Genomic DNA, 19474 nt, shown 5'->3' with positions numbered 1-19474 from the left:
GCTGCAATACTCACAGTTGTTTGTGCCCTATGCAATTAACTGGAAATATATCGTTACACATTCGAGATATACAACGTGTAGTGGGTACCGTGTTGATTTAAGCATAAATAATGGAAACAGATTTGCACGAATTATAAAACAACATTTATTAAATTTACCGTAAAATAATATAAACTTAATTGAAATTTATTATAAGTATGTCTCCATAAAAAATTGTAAGGCCAACTGGTGATCAAAAGAACAATATCTGATTAATACAGCTATCGAGGCAGAAGTTTACATATAATCAATTTTTTATATGTCATGAATATCATGTTTTACCAGCTACTTTCTCATATCTATTTCCTTACAGTACTGAACTCCAAACAATTGTAATGGTAACAAATCAACTCAGTTTAAATCAGCAAATCAATAGAGGTCGATAGTTTCATTCGATTTGAACTCATTTTCGAAATATTTTCTCTAATTTGTAAACCATATATGCTGGATATTCTATTTTATGAATTCGTTTTTAAAATGCTTGACAAACATTTTAATGTAAGTTGTTTGGCATTGCAATCAATTGTCCCAAGGATATTATTTTTATATTAACGTTAATAACAGATTGTAACAGGTCAATTGAATAGTCCCGGCCTAGCACATAGATGGCGCTACTAGAATTAAGTCTATACGTTTTTTAATTAGCCCTAATCCTCAAAAGATACGTGTATAAATTTGACAGCTGTCGGATCATTAGTTTGTGAATTATAGCATTTTGAGTGAAGCAACTTTTGTTCCCGTGTTGATAAAATATTACTTTTGGAAGGAAGGAAAAAAATACAGTTGAAGCAAAAACTTGGCTTAATTCCGAGTTTCCAGAAACATTGGTATGCTTTTTGTAAGTTTAGACGTGGTGAAATGAGCACCGAAGACGGTGAACGCAGTGGACGCCCAAAAGAAGCTGTTACCGACGAAAACATAAAAGATCCACAAAATGGTTTTGAATGACCGTAAATTGAAATTGAATGAAACAGCAGACACTTTAAAGATATCAACTGAACGTGTACATCATATCATTCACGAATATTTGGGTATGAGAAAACTCTGTGCAAAGTGGGTGCCGCGCGACCTCACTTTTGACCAAAAACAACGACGAGTTAATTGATTCGGAGTACTATTTGGAGATGATCAAGCGTAATAAACCCGAGATTTTGCGTCGATGCGTGACAATGGATGAAATATGGTTCCATCATTTTACTCCGAAGTCCAATCGACAGTCATCCGAGTGGACTGCACACGATGAACCCTCCCCAAAGCCTGGGAAAACGCAACAGTTGACCTTGAAACAAACAGACTACCTTGAGAAACGAAGGATCATCAACAGCTACTATTACATAGCGTTATTGGGCCGTTTAAAGGACAAAATCGCCAAAAAACGGCCGCATTTGAAGAGGTGATCGCCGAAACTGAGGCCTATTTTAAAGCAAAGGACAAATCGTACTACAAAAATTTCTCTAACCATAAGTATCCAGTATTATTCTACATACATTTTATTCTACTACAACTTTGTTGAATTTTGTGTCTGAAAACGGGCATTTGTGGTATTTGTGGCACTCCCATTAGACTTCTAGTTTCATCAAAATAAATTAATATCTAAAAGTCATCGTTTCCTGGCAGAGACTTACGGTCAGCATGCTTCAGCTATAAGAACATGCGAAACGTGGTGTCAATAATTCAAATGTGGTTGAAGAGTTACCTGAAAGACACGAAAGGAAATCATTTTTACAATAAATACTAACGAATGAAAAGACGATTTATTTTGACTATCGCAAACTGAAAAAACTATGGATCAACAATCAAATGACGAAGCATCGACTGCACAGCTAAATTACTTTAGTCGCTATACAATGCTCTGTTCCTGGTGTGACCAGATTGTTTATGAACTGTTGAAACCTGGAGAAACAATTAATACTGATCGCTACAAACAACAAATGATATATTTGAACTGTGCATTGTTCAAAAAAAAAACGCCCGCAAAATGTTGTACAGTGATTTTGCAGCATCTATTAATGAATCTATCACCATGGTTAATCTACCACTGCACATTTTTTCAAAAGAGAAGCGGTTTTTTAACAAAAGGGCGTTTTGAGAATGGACAAGAATAATCCAAAGGACTGACAACTTAGGGATTACCTGCTATTGTAAATATCAGCTGCATACAGTTGAAATAAGAGTTTGAATTCAAGTATGTGCAATAATTAATAGTGGAGAAGTAAGTAATTTAGACGGCTAAAAATATAAGCTGAAATGGCCCAAGGGACCTTGACAACGGCCCAAGATAGTGGATTGAAATTCAGGAACAAATCTAGGGATACAGATTGTAATGGTTTGTACATGAAGAGGCAATGAGCAGCTCAAAGAAAAAACTTTGACCAAGATACTGAAGGATATTTGAAAATTAGGAGAAATACGATATTGGAAATATCTATGCAGAAAAGTCGACCTCCAGAAATATCTCAAATTAAATAAAAATGTTAAGCACAAACAAGAGCTAGAAAGAGAAGCTTTACTGGAATGGACGATTTCTTGATTAATGTTAATTGATGATATTGCTCATGTGAGAGAGCTGCAGTGATTCATAACGGAGCCACAGTGATTAAGAACGACAAGAAAGTAACACGTTTCTATGAATAAGTGCTCTAGCCATATTATATTCCAAGTAATAAACATTCAAGCTTTGAAAAATACCCTTAGCCCATGGATGGACGCCAAAGGTGGACTGAAGATGCTGTAGATTAGATGCTTAAGAAATTAAAATAGTTTAATGGTATTTGAACAGATGCGTGCAATTCAAAGTGATCATAGACCATTGGTATTTGCAGCCACCATAGTTGAGAAGCCATAAAGAAATACCATGCAAATTTAGGTAATAGCAGCGCCGTCTCGAAGATCTTCAATGAGGGACGAAGGTGCAGGCGGTACTTAAACATAATTTTACAACACCTATAAGCTATCCAGAGGGAATAACGATCACGTACATCCGTGTGAACGTTTCCGCAGGAGGGAGGAGTGACTGAACGATGAACAAGTGAGACTGGTTGGTCTGTTTTGCCCTCAATGTCGCTTCGTATCGCCGTTCAACAAATCACCTCTTCTTTCTTGGAATACATCAGTTTTTAAGTAAAAGAATCTTTGTTTGTTTAGAACGCAGTGATCACTACAACTTTTTTCACCCAACACCAGATACTGACTGATGATGACAATGATTCTGTTAATAGAAATTTTAAGTATATCATCCCTTTTAACATATAATTATCTTTGTGATTAGTTCCTTCAAAACAAACTGCTTTAAAAACTTCTCGTCACTTCGCTACGACACCGCGTACACCCGAAGCAATTAGAACCGGATCCGGCGAAATATGATAGCGGCCATCAAGGGCGACAATTAAGAAAAACGGTCGGAATGGAGGCGAGAAGAAAATAAAGACAATCGAGCGACGTATTGTCCCGCCGCGCGATGGCGTGAACGATAAAAGGGTCAAGATGCCGAGCAAACGGACACCGCGTCGAAATTTGATCGCGAAAACCCAATAAAAGGCCGAGAAAACATCTCAATTGTCGATGGTCATTGGCCGTAGCGTTATTAACTCCATCCGTTAGGGGTCGCCCGCTAATCGAAATGTTTTAACGGGAGGTCGGGACGGCCCGCACGGCGTTCCGACTGCGAGGGAGCGGGCGAACGGCGAAATAGCGCAGTCATATCAGGAGGGGTCTCACCTTGAAATTAGTGATAATAAGCTGTAAGGACTTACAAAATCTTTATTTTGTCATTCTAAAAATTGTGTCAAAAACCTCAATCTCATCGTGTTCGCTTCTTAAAATATCAAAGGTCCAAGGTCAAAAACATCGTTTTTTGCAAATATCTCACTTCCTATGGGTTTAATGCTATTCATGCCAAGTTTTTGCTTTAACTGTATTATTCCCTTCAAAACTAATATTTTATCAATGCGTCAAATTCCTTTTTATCAATTTCACAATAACAAAAATTGCTTCACTCAAAATGCTATAATTTATTACGCTTGATCACCTTCAAACACTGCTCTGAATCATCAACTCGTCGCTGTATTTGGTTAAAACTCAGCTCGTGCGGCACCAACTTTGCACAGAGCTTTCTCATACCTAAATATTCGTGAATGATATGATGTACACGTTCAGTTGATATCTTTAGAGTATCTGCTGTTTCATTCAATTTCAATTTACGACCATTCAAAACCATTTTGTGGATTTTTTTCTGATTTCGTCGGTAACAGCTTCTTTTGAGCATCCACTGCGTTCACCGTCTTCGGTGCTCATTTCACCACGACTAAACTTAGCATACCAATGTGTCTGGAAACTCGACATTAAGCCAAATTTTTGCTTCAACTGTATTTTTTCTCTTCAAAAAGCAATATTTTATCAACACGCCAAATTCCTTTTTATCAATTTCACAACAACAAAAATTGCTTCACTCAAAATGCTATAATTCGCAAACTAATGATCCGATAGCTGTCAAATTTATACACGCATCTTTCGAGGGTTGGGACTGACTAAAAAACGTATGGATTTAATTCTAGTAGCGTCATCTATGTGTCAGGCCTGGGACCTTTCAATTGACCTGTTAAATTTAAATTTTTATGGTTGGAAATGTCTTTAGTATAAGTATTTTGGTGTAATCTATAAGGAATCCATAGGAGTATATCAAAGGATGAGAGGTGAGAGTTATTAAAACGAGTCAAAAATATGATTGCAACCAAACTAGCTGCTAAAATTCAATGGGATGCTGTATTGGATGAAACTCAATCTAATTTAAGCAGTGGCAATTTGGAAAGACTAAATTTATAGATTCATAAAGATTTATGAATCCAATCCATCAATATCCAGCAAGCAAACCATTCCACAGGATCAAAATTTTAAAAAATACAAGCATGGGTAAAAGAGGTGAAAATACAGCATGTGTGTTGTTATACAAGCCACAATCTTACTTTCTGAATACCTACCCTACTTTAAACCTTTCTACCCAACCTTAAAGAAAGAATATATTATGTCATAATAAAGGAAGGAAGGACAATATGAAATGTTAAAAGAATATAGCCATGAATCCACAATCCATAATCCATAGGTCGCAAATTGCATTCCTTGCTTTTATTGAATGAATTGACGGAGAGGTTACCGTGCTGTTTTGGCATATAGAAGAGGAAACAGTGAAGGTATTTTTTTAGTAGCATGCAAGATATACTACTGAATAATTAAAATAAAATAATTGAAGGTAACTGGATGTTTTTGTGTTTTTATATATTGATAAATTCATTATATTTGTAACCTTACAAGTTGTTTTATTTCCTTCTTTTAATATTAAATAAATATGTTTATAAAAGATTAAATAACTTATACATAACATGTAAAGTTAAAATAATAAACGATAAACTTAGTTAAATTTGAACTTGTGTTCCAAGTGTAATTTTGGACTAATTTGTGAATTCGAGAATATATATTACTCTCGGTACTCTTCAATTGTACGAATAATTTACTCTATAACTATAACTTTGTTTTGTCATTATAATGTTTATATATTGTTAAATAATTTGATATTGTTTTATTTTCACTCTTTTCCTTTAAAAATTATTTTAAAATGAAATATGTTTATAAAAGTTTCTTCATATTGCATTTTTTATATCATAGGAGATTAATTGATAATATTAATTTGAGTTTCAACAGGAATATTAGATTTATTTGTAAATTCACGATAATTTATTCTATTTATATTATATTCTTCAAATGCACGTATAATTTGCAAGAGCTCGCAACATTGTAAATTCAAATCCTTATTCGCATGATATGATTCTCCAGAACTAGACTTTTGTCTTTTACTGTCGTCTGATTTTTTGAAACAACTTTTAGATTGTTAAAATAGAGGTTTATATACGGACTTGTATCATCGCTCGTTCCGAGGTCGACTCTCTTTTGTGACTTATACTACTGGACTAAAAACGGGGGGAAACGACAAGAACAGAAGACAGACCGTGAGGGGTCGGGGTGACGTGGGGGCTCGGCCGACGAGATTTCGAACCTTTCGTTGGCTTAATCGTCCGTAAAAGTTAGAATTATATTTCGAGTTTGATTAACGGGCTCGGGATATTTAAAGAGGCCGGAAATAAAAGTGTTTTTTTCTCGCTCGGTTCCGAGGCGAAGAAAAAAAAGGAACGACGGTGTAGTTACGGGGACAAAAGTGGGCCTTATTTCGGGACCTTTTCACTCGAACTGACTTTAATTAAGTTCAAGAATAAAACGAATGAAACTCTGGAAATAATCGAACTTTATAGAGAAACACTGACCTGATTTCGTGCTTCGATAGTCGGGTTTAATACAGTCGCGTCTATTCAGTTCGTTAAATTATTATATATTATATGGAGAAGGTCTTTTGAGGTTATCAAACGTGTGGGGGTTGAAACGCCAATTTTTAGTTTACTTGAATAACTAATGAACTTTATAGTGTAGACCGGGTTGGCCAGTGTTTGATTTACTTCTAATCAATGTTTTTCAATTAATTCTTAATAATGTAGTTGTAATTGATATTTTAAGTACCTGGCTTCAAGTAGCCCAAATCGGTTGATATTTGAGTGTCTTGGAAATAAGTTAATAATCCATATCGCATAAAATTTAAATCTCTTTACGATTCTGTATTGTAAGTTACGAGAAGTAAACCAAAATTAAATGACTTATTTCATTTAGTTGGGCAAGGCCAACAGTTTCCTGGCCAAGACACAAGGATACTTTGACGAATTCATTGAAGTATTCAAACTAATTGCTACAGCTTTAATTTTTCAGGGAGATGACAATTTATTTCGTACTTTAATGCTTTTTTCTAACTTTTAATCATTTCTACTGGTCCGTTTTCATTTCTGAATTATACATTTTAGTTTCACTGATTGCATCAGTAGATAATAAACCCAGTAATCTTATCTAACTCTTATATTCATGTATATAAATTTTGTGTGATACGGTGGATCTGGGAACAGTAATGAATGTGTTTTCATGGGAAAATGTATTATTAGTGCATGTTAAGCAACTGATATAGACAAAAACCATTTTTAGGAGAGAAAGATACCAGATTTTACTATCATTGCAACATAACTAAAAGAGAGCTTAGAAAAATGATTTGATAAGTTTATTCGAAATGTCACCTGAATTAAATGGAGCCATATTGGCGTCATGTTACCAGCCCAGTTACCAAATGTATTAGTTGCCAGAAAGCACCACAGCAGATGAGAGGCAAAGAATTAAAAATCTTTCAATTCATATATTAGAGGCAAATTACAAAGGACATGAAATAATTCCTGGGAGTAACAGAAATAATAGTAATAGTAAAGAATATGATGATTTTATTGTGTTTGCAAACAAGGACAGTGATCAACAATAGACATGTAAATCGAATTAGAGTTAATGAGCTCCTTAAACAATAAGGGTAAAAGGCTTACCATCGTTCAACAGTATCCAAATATAATAAGTGTGTTCATACAATATAACATAAGATTATGTTCATCAGGATCCGTGGAAAGATTGTCTTCTATTAATCTCCTAGAACGCCAACAATCTGCCCGTGGGCAATAAGTATTACTATATGATTTCTGTTATATAATATAACCATCCTGACATGTAGAAGATCACTTCAGTAAGTGATCTGCTGTACAACTTACAATCTAAATATTATTCTGATACTATTCTAACTTATTTTAAAGTCTATCCTAACTTATTCTAAAAATTATTCTAACTTATTCTAGAGATTATTAAATCTCACTCTATGTGTCTATTAATTAGTTCGTATGGTAGTTTGCGTTTGAGCCTACGAACTTCACTGTCATCGCGCACATTTAACTGTTTGGCGAGTGCATTGGGATGCACTAATAGTCTTTAGGAGTACTTCGCATTCACACTCGTTATGGATTCTAAGGGGATATCGCGCTGAATCGGTTTGTTTGGAGACGTAATATGGGGCTTCGGCGATGACTTGCAACACTTTATTCTGGAATCTCTGCAGGATAGCTATTTACATTTACTAGTAGTACCCCACAGTTCATTAACATAGGTCCAAATGGGCCTAAATATCGACATATACGGCAAAACCTTGTTATCTAATGATAATTTAGATTTACGCCCTATCAGCCTGTACATTTCGTTTAGTTTAACCCCAAACTGTTTGCGTTTTGTTACTATATGTTTCTTTTCCATGTCAAACGTCGATCAAAATGCATTCCCAGATATTTATCGTTATCTGCTTGCCGAAGTTCATGATTTTTCAATTTTACCTTAGTAAAATCAGTTAGTACTTAGTACCATGTTACCCTTAGGTAACATGGGTCACATGGGTAGAGTTTGTCTCATTTGCTTTGATACGCCACGTTTTCAACCACAATTCGACTTTGTTAAAATGAAGTTGGAGGTTTCTTGTGGCTGATATTGGATCCTCGTGTGATGATAAAACCGCTGTATAGTCAACATATGTTGTAGTGTTTCTTGAGGTCAGTAGGTCAGCTGTCTACGATAGATATAGCGATGGTCCAAGAACATTGCCTTGCAGAACACCAGAATATATTGGGTGCAGATCAGTATATTCGTCACCCTGTTTAACAACAAAATGTCTGTCTGTGAAGTATCATTTCAGAAGCTGAAAGTACGTATGGGGCAAAAGCTTTTTCAATTTAACATGCAGTCCAGTGTGCAACACCTGGTCGAAGGCCTGAGGAATATCAAGAAATGCTGCGGAGCAATACTTTTTATCGTTTAAGTTTTTGTTAATTTGATTGACTAATCTATGTATTTGTTCTATTGTTCCGTGTTTATTATTTTGAGTCTCTTAATGTATAGTTTTTCGAATAGTTTAGGGATCACAGGTAACAGGCTTATAGGATGACAAGAGAAGACGTCTTCTGATTTTTCCCAGGTTTAAGAATCATAATAATTTGAGCCCAAATGCTAGGAAAGTAATTAAGCCTTAGCTGTTTAAAGATTCTTCCAGTAATTAGGTCAAAACCAGGAGCTTTTTTAGCATTAATTTCTTTAACTATTGTTTGTTTTACTTCCTTAACAGAAAGTTTCTCATATATTGTTTTATTATTGTTCAAATATTGTTTTTAACTGTTTAGAGAAGACTTCCGCTTTATCTTTATCATTCCTAGCCCAGGTATTGTTGTTAGTTTTAACGGGTGGATTATGTTGTTGAGTTTTTTAAATATTTTTTGTTACTTTTCAGAGAGAATATTCCGTTGCATCAGTTGGCGTTAAGTTTTCTAAATAGTTTTGAATTCCTTGATCTTGTTCCTTATTTATTAACTCTTTCAGCTCTTTTATTGCCTTGAGATTGTTTTCTTTAACAGATTTTATTCATTCCCCAAACCAGAGACTGTTTAGTGCTATAAAAACAACTAGTCTGATAGTACCTTTAAAAATCTAGTTCCAAAAATATGTCGGGAGGAATTTCTTAGTGAATAACCTAGTGTATTAATTACTAAATAATACAATAAGCTGGCTTAAGTTTCCTTAGACGAGAGAGACGTCGTCGTGGTGGTCTTTTATAGCCGGGAACCGCATGGTACCAATCCACCAGCTTTGCCAACCTTTGAACTTGGAGTAGGTGAATGCGTGGTGGTCTAAAGGGTCGTAGCGGTCGCTACATACTTTTAAAAATATCGATTTCTTCGTTTGATTTATAGCCTATCCAAAAATTTAAGACGTCAAAATGTCGCAATGTTGCCGTTTTTAACTTAGACTTCTAGTTTATTTTAGCTTTTATATATTAAAACATTCTAATTCAAATAAAATAATGTAACAAAAATGTTCATTTCTACCATGGATATACTATAAGAGCCGTACACAAATAATGTTGAAAAAACATTGGTATTTTCCGTTTAAATATGTTTGCTCTATATATTGATATATCGATATTTTTAAGCCGACATTTCCGAAATGTTGTTAAGGAAGTATCGATAGTTGTGATTGAGAACTGACTAAGTGACTGAGTTTTGCCTGGTTTTATATCGGCATTTTTTGTATCGATATTTTTTAAATTCCTTATCAGACACATCAGTCAATAAGTCACCAGGAACTCTCAATGTAAATCACCAACGACCTGTCCTAAACATGTTTTTATTTATCCATTACCTCATCATTACCTCATTGAAGCAATAAAAAAATGCAATTTGATAAGACCTGTTTATGTACAAATCTGATACGAGACTAGGAGATAAGAAATCTTTACGACTAACAATTGCTATTATTATTTTAAACTATTTTTATACAGTCTGTTTTACTCTTATCACCTGCATATTCAGAAAAAAATTCATCGAGCCAAATGAATCATAAACTCGGTTATATTTCGATAACGGAACACAAAGGTACTGACTAATATTGTGTTTTCTTAGCAGTACCTGCTATAATCTTCAATTATGATGCGTCGGATATATGATTTTTAACGTGTTGTTTCAGGTGGAAATGACGAGATAGTAAACGAAGAGACCGAGAAATGGAGTTGAGATATAAGCTCTGGGGGCTCCTAACCATCCTTGCTGCATGTGTCGCTGTAGATCCATGTAAGTACCATCCATGTAAGTACTATACGATAATATAATTAATGCTTAGTTGTCAGAGAACTGCGGTTTTCAAACTGTGTTTGATTTTTTTAAATTATTTTAATTAATCATGTTTTAATAATTGCTCCCTCCCTCCTAACGGTTATTGTCCCGTCTGGACTGCTTTTAATAATAATAAAATTATGTTTGCGTATCGACTGTACCATCCTCCACCAATTTGGCAAGTTTCGTTGACTACAAATTAAGTCTTTGCTACAAGCTTTTGTCCAAATTCCAGTAAACTATATTAGTTCACAGCAGCCTCAGTTTTCCTTTAGTGGCCTTACACCCTGACCTGTGGGTGGTGATTTTCAAATGCTTGAATGTTTCCTAATTCGAATAGTATGTGGCTAGGGGTCTTTGAGCAGCTTTAATTCACCTTTTGTGGTCCTGCAGCTTCAGCTGCGATCCTTTGTCCTAAATCATCTTAACTACCACAAGGATTGTCTTCTTTTCGTTGATTCCGATTAAATTCTGCAAGTAAGTAGTCTTTTGGAAGTGTTGGATTACTATTTGGTTATATTGATTTGATGCAATACATGTTCGAATCCCATAAGTCCGCATAGGCTCTATAATTGACTATGTCTTTATCACATTTTACCAGTACAGTTTTTTGTCTTTAAAACTGACGTGCTCTGTTTTATTTTGTCTAAAGCGATGTATAAAACGAATGAAACTAACATTGTATCTATAGAATAACGTCATCGCAGAACTTATTTTTATGATGATTTTGTAAATTAGATTAAATTGTATCTGATATGGATTTCCATAACAGATTATTGGTCTTCAAACTTGTGCTGTCCATTCGTGGTGATGTCTATAAAGAATATTTGTCATCACCATATTTTTTTAATATTCGTTCGAGAAATCCAGTAAACGTAACACTAATAACCTTCACAAGTTTTTATCCTAATTGGCTATGGTTTTAAAATTGCAAACTACTTATTCTACGATAGATCGTTTAGGCGTAACATCTATATTACTCTTTAATGTGAATTGAATTTTATTTATAAAATCAATGAACTAGAAGATTAAATGGTTTTACTCTCTTTAATCTTCTAACTAAGCCATCATTACCTAAGAGCTGGGGAACCTCGGAGCTGAGGTGATGATGGGGCATTCATGTCTTTAAGCATATACCTTGTTAACGTTAGCAACAGTTTTTACGAATACACCATAGAGCAACTTTATTTTCTTCTAATGATTCTGTTAACCTAATCAATCGTGGAATGTTTTATTTTTTGTATAGTGCGCCTTCCTGCTTCCTTTAGCTATCCTGGTTTGGAAATCATAATTACTTCAGCCATCTTATACTGTTATGTTATATATTGTTTTCTGAATAAAACATTCATTTGGTTGATGGTCTCAATTACTGCTTTTGTTCGAATTTCGATTAACATTTTTCCGGTAATAAGGTCAAAACAGGAGCCTTTTTGTGCTAATATTATTTTTTGTTTCTTTTATAACTTCATTCAGAATGATCATTTCCCGTCCAATGGCATATTATAATGATTTAACGTCACGCACTGCATGTGGTTGAAACACACTGCAATTCTTATAGCCTTCTCTTGATTATCTCTTATATATATATATATATATATATATATATATATATATATATATATATATTTATATATATATATATATATATATATATATATATATATATATAGGTATAGATATATATATATATATATATATATATATACTTGTGATAATAATTATTAAAAATATTAATGTAATTTATTTAATATCTATGTACCAAATAAGTAGGGCTAACTAATTTTAAAATTATGAAATATCAAAGAAAAGGTGAGAATGAAATCGAAACACTTCAGCAAGTTGGAATAATGTACATACTGCGGAAATCATGTTTGAGTTACTTTAACAGATTATTAGTACAGCAGACGATCCCTAACTAATTCAAACCACATTATCGAAGTGTTTATCATTAACGAACGTGATTGAAGTGATTTAAATAATACATATTTTATTAAAAGAAACAAATAATACATATGCATCTATTTATTATGAACTAAACAAATATTTAAATAGCGATAATGTTTTTTATCAGTTAGAAGAAAAATATTCTGCAATTCTAGTCTACGTTAATTGGCTTTAGCATTGTCTCTCAATATCCACGCCCGTAATTTAAAAGGAACCAAAATATAAGCTACTTCTTTTCTTTCAACACAATCTATAACTTGGTTAAGCACTTGTATAGCTTGCGCGTCAGTCGCTTATTTCCTCAATAGGAACGTCCTCACTGTCCATACCTTCTTCCCTATTATTATTTATCTCTTTATCTTTGTTCCACTGCATGTTAAATTGAAAAATGGGGCAAAAGCTTTTTCAATTTAACATGCAGTCCAGTGTGCCAAACCTAGTTGAAGGCCTCAGAAATATCGGGAAATGCAGCGGAGCAATATTTTTATCGTTTAAGTTTTTGTTAATTTGGTTGACTAATCTATGTATTTGTTCTGTTGTTCTGTGTTTATTACGGACGCCAAATTGAGTTTCTTAATGTATAATTTTTCAAATAGTTTAGCACAGGTAACAGAACGATAAGAGGAGACGTCTTCTGATTTTTTCCCAAGTTTAGGAATCATAACGATTTGAGCCACTTTCCAAGTGGTAGGAAAAGTCTTAGAATGGCATTAAATATGAATGTTATTAATTTGTTGCACTTTCCTGACAGCTCTTTTAAGATTCTTCCAGTTATTAGGTCAAAACCAGGAGCCTTTTTTAGAATTGATTTCGTTATGTATTGATTCTTTTACTTCCTTAACAGTATTGATTCTTTTACTTGTGTTAAGAGGGTCAACTATGTTATTTTCTTCTGTTGCGGATATTTCGGACGGGTGTGAATTAAATACTGTCTTTAAATGTTTAGAGAAAACTTCTGCTTTATCTTTATCAATCCTAGGCCAGGTTGTCAATTTTAATGGGTGGATTAAGTTGTTGAGGTTTTTTAATCTTTTTTGTTACTTTCCAGAGAGAAAGAATATTCCGTTGCATCAGTTGACGTTAAGTTTTCTAAATAGTTTTGAATTCCTTGATTTTTTTTCTTATTTATTAGCTCTTTCAGCTTTTTTGTGGCCTTGTTGAATTTTCTCTTGTTTTCTTCTGTTCTGATTTGTTGCCAGCTTTTTCGCAGTTTTCTCTTGTAGGCAATTTTGTTTAATTATAGAGGAAATATAATTAAACTTTTGATATGTCGCGCTATTAGGTGTTGCGTACCATGCGGCCTCTTGTATAGATTTTGTTATATTTTTTGCTGCTATTTCTGTGTCTCTTTCTGTTTTGAGAAGCAAATTTAGAGATATTAAACTGTCTAATATCTCTTTAAATAATGACCAGTTGGTTTTGTTGTTATGCAAAGAAGGTGGTTTGGTTTCGTTGAGAATATTTGAGTTCACAGTAACTGGTAAATAATAACTGGTGAGTGATCAGATGATAGCCTGAAGCATGATTCAGCTTTGCACGTTTTTGGTGTCAATATTTTCTATAACACAAAAGTCTATGGTATCGGGAATTTTATTTCTATCTGACGGCCAATATGTTGGCTCACCAGTAGAGTTATGGTATAAATGTAATGTGCCTTCATTATTTTGACCAATTCTATGCCTTTTGGTATTATTAATATAAAACCCCACATGATACCATCATGATATCAATATTTTGTTCATATAAGAACATTTTAAGCTCCCTGAAATGTTTCATTCCAGCACTTTTGAATGTTTTTTTTTTGATTAAGAGTATTCCAGGTCAAATGCGAAATTGAATCAGCTTCTGGCGGTGTAACTTGTTTCAAAGCTTTATATATGTTTTCAGGATTATTTAATAGGACTGGTTAAAATATAAAGTTTAGGTTCCATAGTATAGGAAGTACTATTCTGCTGGAAACTGTACCTAAGGAACAAAGTGCTTATATATATATATATATATATATATATATATATATATATATATATATATATATATATATGGTGGATTTTTTAATGTTCGTATTATCATTGGCTTTATTGTGTGCCAGCAATTAGCATTAATACAAACTAAATTCGTTATTCGTTGTTTTTTTGGTTTTCTATCCGAAGCGAACTTTTTAAATGGTGCAGATGTTTAATTTATTCTGGTAAGATTTTCCAATAATATATTGTGTTAATTCTGATTGTGCTGATAATTTATCACCAGATATAGGCAACAGCCGAATTCCATATCTTGTTTTAAATCGTTGTAGCTAGCCATCTCTAGCCACGAAAATGTCTCTCAGTTTTTCATTTAACAGTTTAGCGCTTTCTTTAAGTATCTCACCGTTAAAGATTGTTGCCTTCGATACTCCAATTGTTTTGTAGGTATTTTCTTAAATTAATATTTTAAAATTTGCAGACTCCGTTTTTTTATAGGATGCGGATGACATAATGCTGTCGTAAAATGCTGAATGTACGCAATGTACCAACTTAAATTCAAAAATTAATTATACTTAATATTAGAATCTCACTCGGCTTTAATAGTGTATCTGTGGTCTATTCAAGGTTTTTCTGTACATACGTTATCAAGATGTTTATTTTGTTGCCTGCTGCAATTTGTAAATTCGTTTTAGAATCAGACAATATTTTTGTTCTCATTTTATTCTTGTTACAAAGAGACACAATGAATGAGCCTGTCAAAATCATCCGGTTATCAGATGTGTTCAAAATTCTTGAAAGCAATAATTATAAGAGGTTATAACCCTAATCTACAAACTATCGTCGCTGTATAATTAACTGTAATTTTTAGATGTACTATAATGTTAAAATAAATTCTATTTGATAACATTTTTGTTCAATTATTTTATTTATATTAGAAACTGAACTAAAACTCAGAGTTGATGCGGTAACATTACGACGTTTGACGTCACCAATCTAAATGACGTATTTACAAAATAACTTTGAACAGACTATAAGCGCTTTATCACGTTGTGCTAAATTCCTAGAAAAAAACTTGTGCAAAAAATCACAGATTGCCCTATTTAACCGTCAAATAACCGAGCAGTTTACATTATCGAGCGTGTATGTTGTTTACGTTACCGAGCGTTCCATTTGATCCCGTTGTTCGAATTTTGTATTTACGTTAAGGTAATGTTTTCATTATTGAGTGTTTTCGTTATCGAGAATCTGCTGTGTGCTAAAACATATTAAAATGTGACTAATCACACTTTATTTAAAAACAATTTTTCAGAATCTCTATATCCATATTATTAGAACACAATATATTTGTGATTTTTTGTTACTGTTACATTCTCTGTCACTATCATGACTATTGATGAAAACTACATTATACTTGATAATGTCTAACAATTTTAAGTAAAATATCTCGACTCTATACATGTGGCAAGAAAGCTGTTTCTATTAGTAAGATATCGACGTTCCAATAGACCGGCAATTTTATATCCATTAGTGTCACGGCTTCTTCTCCGAGCAGTAGTATCATCATTATTTTCTCGTAAACGCCGAAAATGATTACATTTCCAGCCGTTGTCCGGACGTATCAAAACCGTCCCATTTCCCGAAACATTTGAAGGTAAACGAACCGAATGTCAGATCTTGATTAATATTGATTCGTATGCGGAGGTTGATAAAAAAACGCGATACAAGAGCATTTACCCCGTAATCAACCGAATTGTATGTATAAATGCCATCATAATGTCGTTTTGTTGTTTTATGATTGATAAATACGGGAGCCATAATCGACTCTGTGTTTTTTCTGTTCCTTTATGGGGCTTTTATTGTAATAAAATGTGAGTTTTGTTTTTGGTTCGTTCGGTTCGGTATCAAATATCCATTAGCGTCAAGCCGAGGAAGTTGTTATATTGGAATATTAACGATATTGTTCCCAAGTATTAATATATTTGTGATATAATTTATTTATATATATATATATATATATATATATATAAACAACGTGGAGCAAAAGTCCCGCTACCATTTTGATTGCCTATAACTTTGCTCAAAGAAATGATAAGTAAATTTGGTTTTCGTAAAAAGTTCATTTGGTCTCTACGTTTCTTTTTCGTTATGATTGAAAAATTATATCGGTTAAATGGTGACCGCGCTTCGATATGCAACTTTCGGCTCTTTTTAAGGCATTTTTCATGACATCCTGCAACATCTGAGGCTGAATTTCTTCAATTTCGTGACGAATATTGCCTTTAAGGTGTTGAATCGTTTGGGGCTTATTCACATAAACTTTTGATTTTGAAAAACCCTATAAGAAAAAGTCTGATGATGTTAAGTCCGGAGATCTGGCTGGCCATTCATGGGTCATTCAATAATTGAATTGTTGAACGAGCTGTGTGTACTCTGGCCCCATCTTGCTGAAACCACATGTGCTCTATTCTTTACTCTTCCATTTCCGGCACAAGAAAATTTAGAATTATGTCTTGGTAACGTTCAGCGGTAACAGTAACTGCAACACCTTGTTCATTTTCAAATATATAGAGACCATAGATGTTTCCAGCATGAATACCACACTATACAGTTGTTTTTAGTGGATACAATGATGTTCCATGAATTAATTGAGAGTTCCCCAAAACCGACTGTTCTGTTTATTGACGTGGCTACTGAGAAGAGATTCGGCTTCATCGCTTGTTATCAATTTGAACGAAAATATCTTCAATTTCACCAGACAGCCTTAGGATTGCATTATGTACTCGTTGATCAGGATCTCTCGGTAGCAATTTTTCGACTAATTGAATTTTGTACGGCAACATTTTCAAATCAATTTTCAAAATTCACCTTAAACTGCATGCAGAAATGTGTAACTGGAACCACGATGTTTCTCTTGACTCTGTGAGACTATCGCGCTCTAGAGCCACATTATCAGCGTTACGAGACATCCGTTGTCTTTCAGAACGAGGTCTGTCTGCTGTCGTACTATACTGTCGAAAATTCGCATAAAAACGATAAATTGTGGTTTTGTGAGGCACTGGATGATTAGGGTATTTTTATCTAAAGTCTCTAATCCATATTCTTTTTGTATTTTTCGTAATTTTAAATAATTCAGTTGCTTCTTGACCCAATTTATTTACCCGAGTAATTTTTTTCATACATCAGTTAATCAACATGTTTCCTTCGCATAAAGCAATACCTGTATACAAGTATTGCCTCCATCTATTAATTATTTTTTTTTATTTTCGGTTGTCATATCGCCTTTTATAAACCTCTAACTAAATGATTTTTTCTCTTTTAAAAGCATTTAAACATGTGTAATTTTTTAGGTTTTCTTTACTATTTATCACCACAAGTAGCGATCAATTTCTATTTCTACTCGACGTATATATCCATAATCTTGGACCGGGTTATGTGGGACTGCCTCTGGGCTTACCAATACACTAAACCGAAACCGCATCACAGTTGACCCCTGTGGATCACTGCTGCTACTGCATTAAATTTGGGGATATGGCAGCCGCTGATCGGGCAGCCGTTATTGGGCACGAGGGCCCGGCGATTCTATTGATTCGCAAACCTGAGTTAACACACAACTGGATACTGTTGTATGGGGGCAAAAGTTATAACTGTAGCGACGGATGAGGTCGTTTCAGCCTGGAAAAGGGGGGAAGCTTGACGGTGACGCGGTGCTAAGCTCCCAGCATGTCGACCAGCTCGCGAACAAGCGCGTTTTCAGAAGAACTTGTGCTGAGTTGTTGTTTGTGGAATGATTGAGATATGATGTGCTTGATTTCTGGAGTGTCAGTTTCCCTATGAATTTGATTATTTCTGACAAACCATGGAGCGTTTAATATTCTCCCCAAGAGCTTATTTTGGAAAACTTGAAGCCGTTTAACCTGGTTGGGTGTAACAAACTTGAAGTAGACATTAGATCCGTAGAGGAGTACGGACCGAATTAACATCTTGTAACATAAGCATTTGATGGAGATGGGAAGTCTGCTAGAAGGATAGATCAGAGAAGATAGCAGGTTTGCTATCCCCGAACCTTTTTGCCAACCGAACCGCCGGTCGATCATGGAATTATTGCGGTGTCGATCTTAAGTTACGAGACGCGCAGTGCGTAACGCTTCTTATGGAAAATGATGGCCTGGGTTTTCACGGGGTTGAATATATCCATAATCTCTGTCCTGTTTCGAAATTATTTTTGTAGTAGTTCTAATCCCTCTAGAGTATTTGAATTTACACAGGTCTCAATTTCCATTTGTAAATATTTGTAATTTTTTAAATTAAACTAAAACAAAACTGCAAGAAATTAAATTAAAAATGACACATTTTTGAGTTGTCTGAGTTCAAAGATTTTTTCACTGGAATAAATTAATAAATCAATTAATTAATGATGAATTCTTAATACGCAAAGGAAATCACCGAAATAGTGAAACCATCCGATTACATTCAGGACAACAACATTGCAATTTGAGATATTTTACTGTTATTGGATCAGAACTAAAAGAGAGATAAGTTTTTTAAACTGTCACGTGAAATAAATGGAGTCACTACCATCCTAGTTATTTAACGCGTTGGTTCTCAGAAAGCATCACAACAGACCACAGGCAAAGAATCCCAAATTTTGCAATGCATACCTTAAAGATGCTCCTTCTATTGTTGCAATAGTCGCGGGTTAAAATCCTGCTGGGGCATGGTCGTAAATTTATGTTTGCGATTGTCCTTAGGCAAGAGTACAACATGCGACAAGGAAAATGATCCCAGTCACGCCAGTAGCCAGGCTGGGTAAGACCGGATGTCTTCTGGGAAAATTTCTAAGTTGGTCACTCGCTAATGGATAGGCTTAGTGCTGAGGACCTCGGTTCGAAGCCCCTGTGAACTGTAGGTCCAGTCTATATAAAC

At 34.2% G+C, this 19474-nt stretch overlaps 1 protein-coding gene across 3 annotated transcripts in view; it reads left to right on the top strand.

Moving 5' to 3' along the window:
• Positions 1 to 19474, top strand: part of LOC143203938 (discoidin domain-containing receptor 2) — a 403820-nt gene that overhangs the window by 294312 nt on the left and 90034 nt on the right. For 2 of the 3 annotated variants that reach the window (XM_076416275.1, XM_076416274.1), the window contains one exon: positions 10498 to 10601. In XM_076416275.1, the coding sequence (XP_076272390.1) occupies positions 10535 to 10601 (67 nt within the window). In that variant the 5' untranslated portion in view covers positions 10498 to 10534. Of the gene's footprint in view, positions 1 to 10350; positions 10407 to 10497; positions 10602 to 19474 lie in introns of those variants that run through there. The other variant, XM_076416276.1, reaches the window with a different exon arrangement.

Source organism: Rhynchophorus ferrugineus, unplaced genomic scaffold (assembly GCF_030347505.1).
Source record: "Rhynchophorus ferrugineus isolate W39M unplaced genomic scaffold, kcgeb_rfMv2 rfM10, whole genome shotgun sequence".
NCBI lineage: Eukaryota > Metazoa > Arthropoda > Insecta > Coleoptera > Curculionidae > Rhynchophorus > Rhynchophorus ferrugineus.
This window is presented reverse-complemented; position numbering and strand designations above follow the sequence as displayed.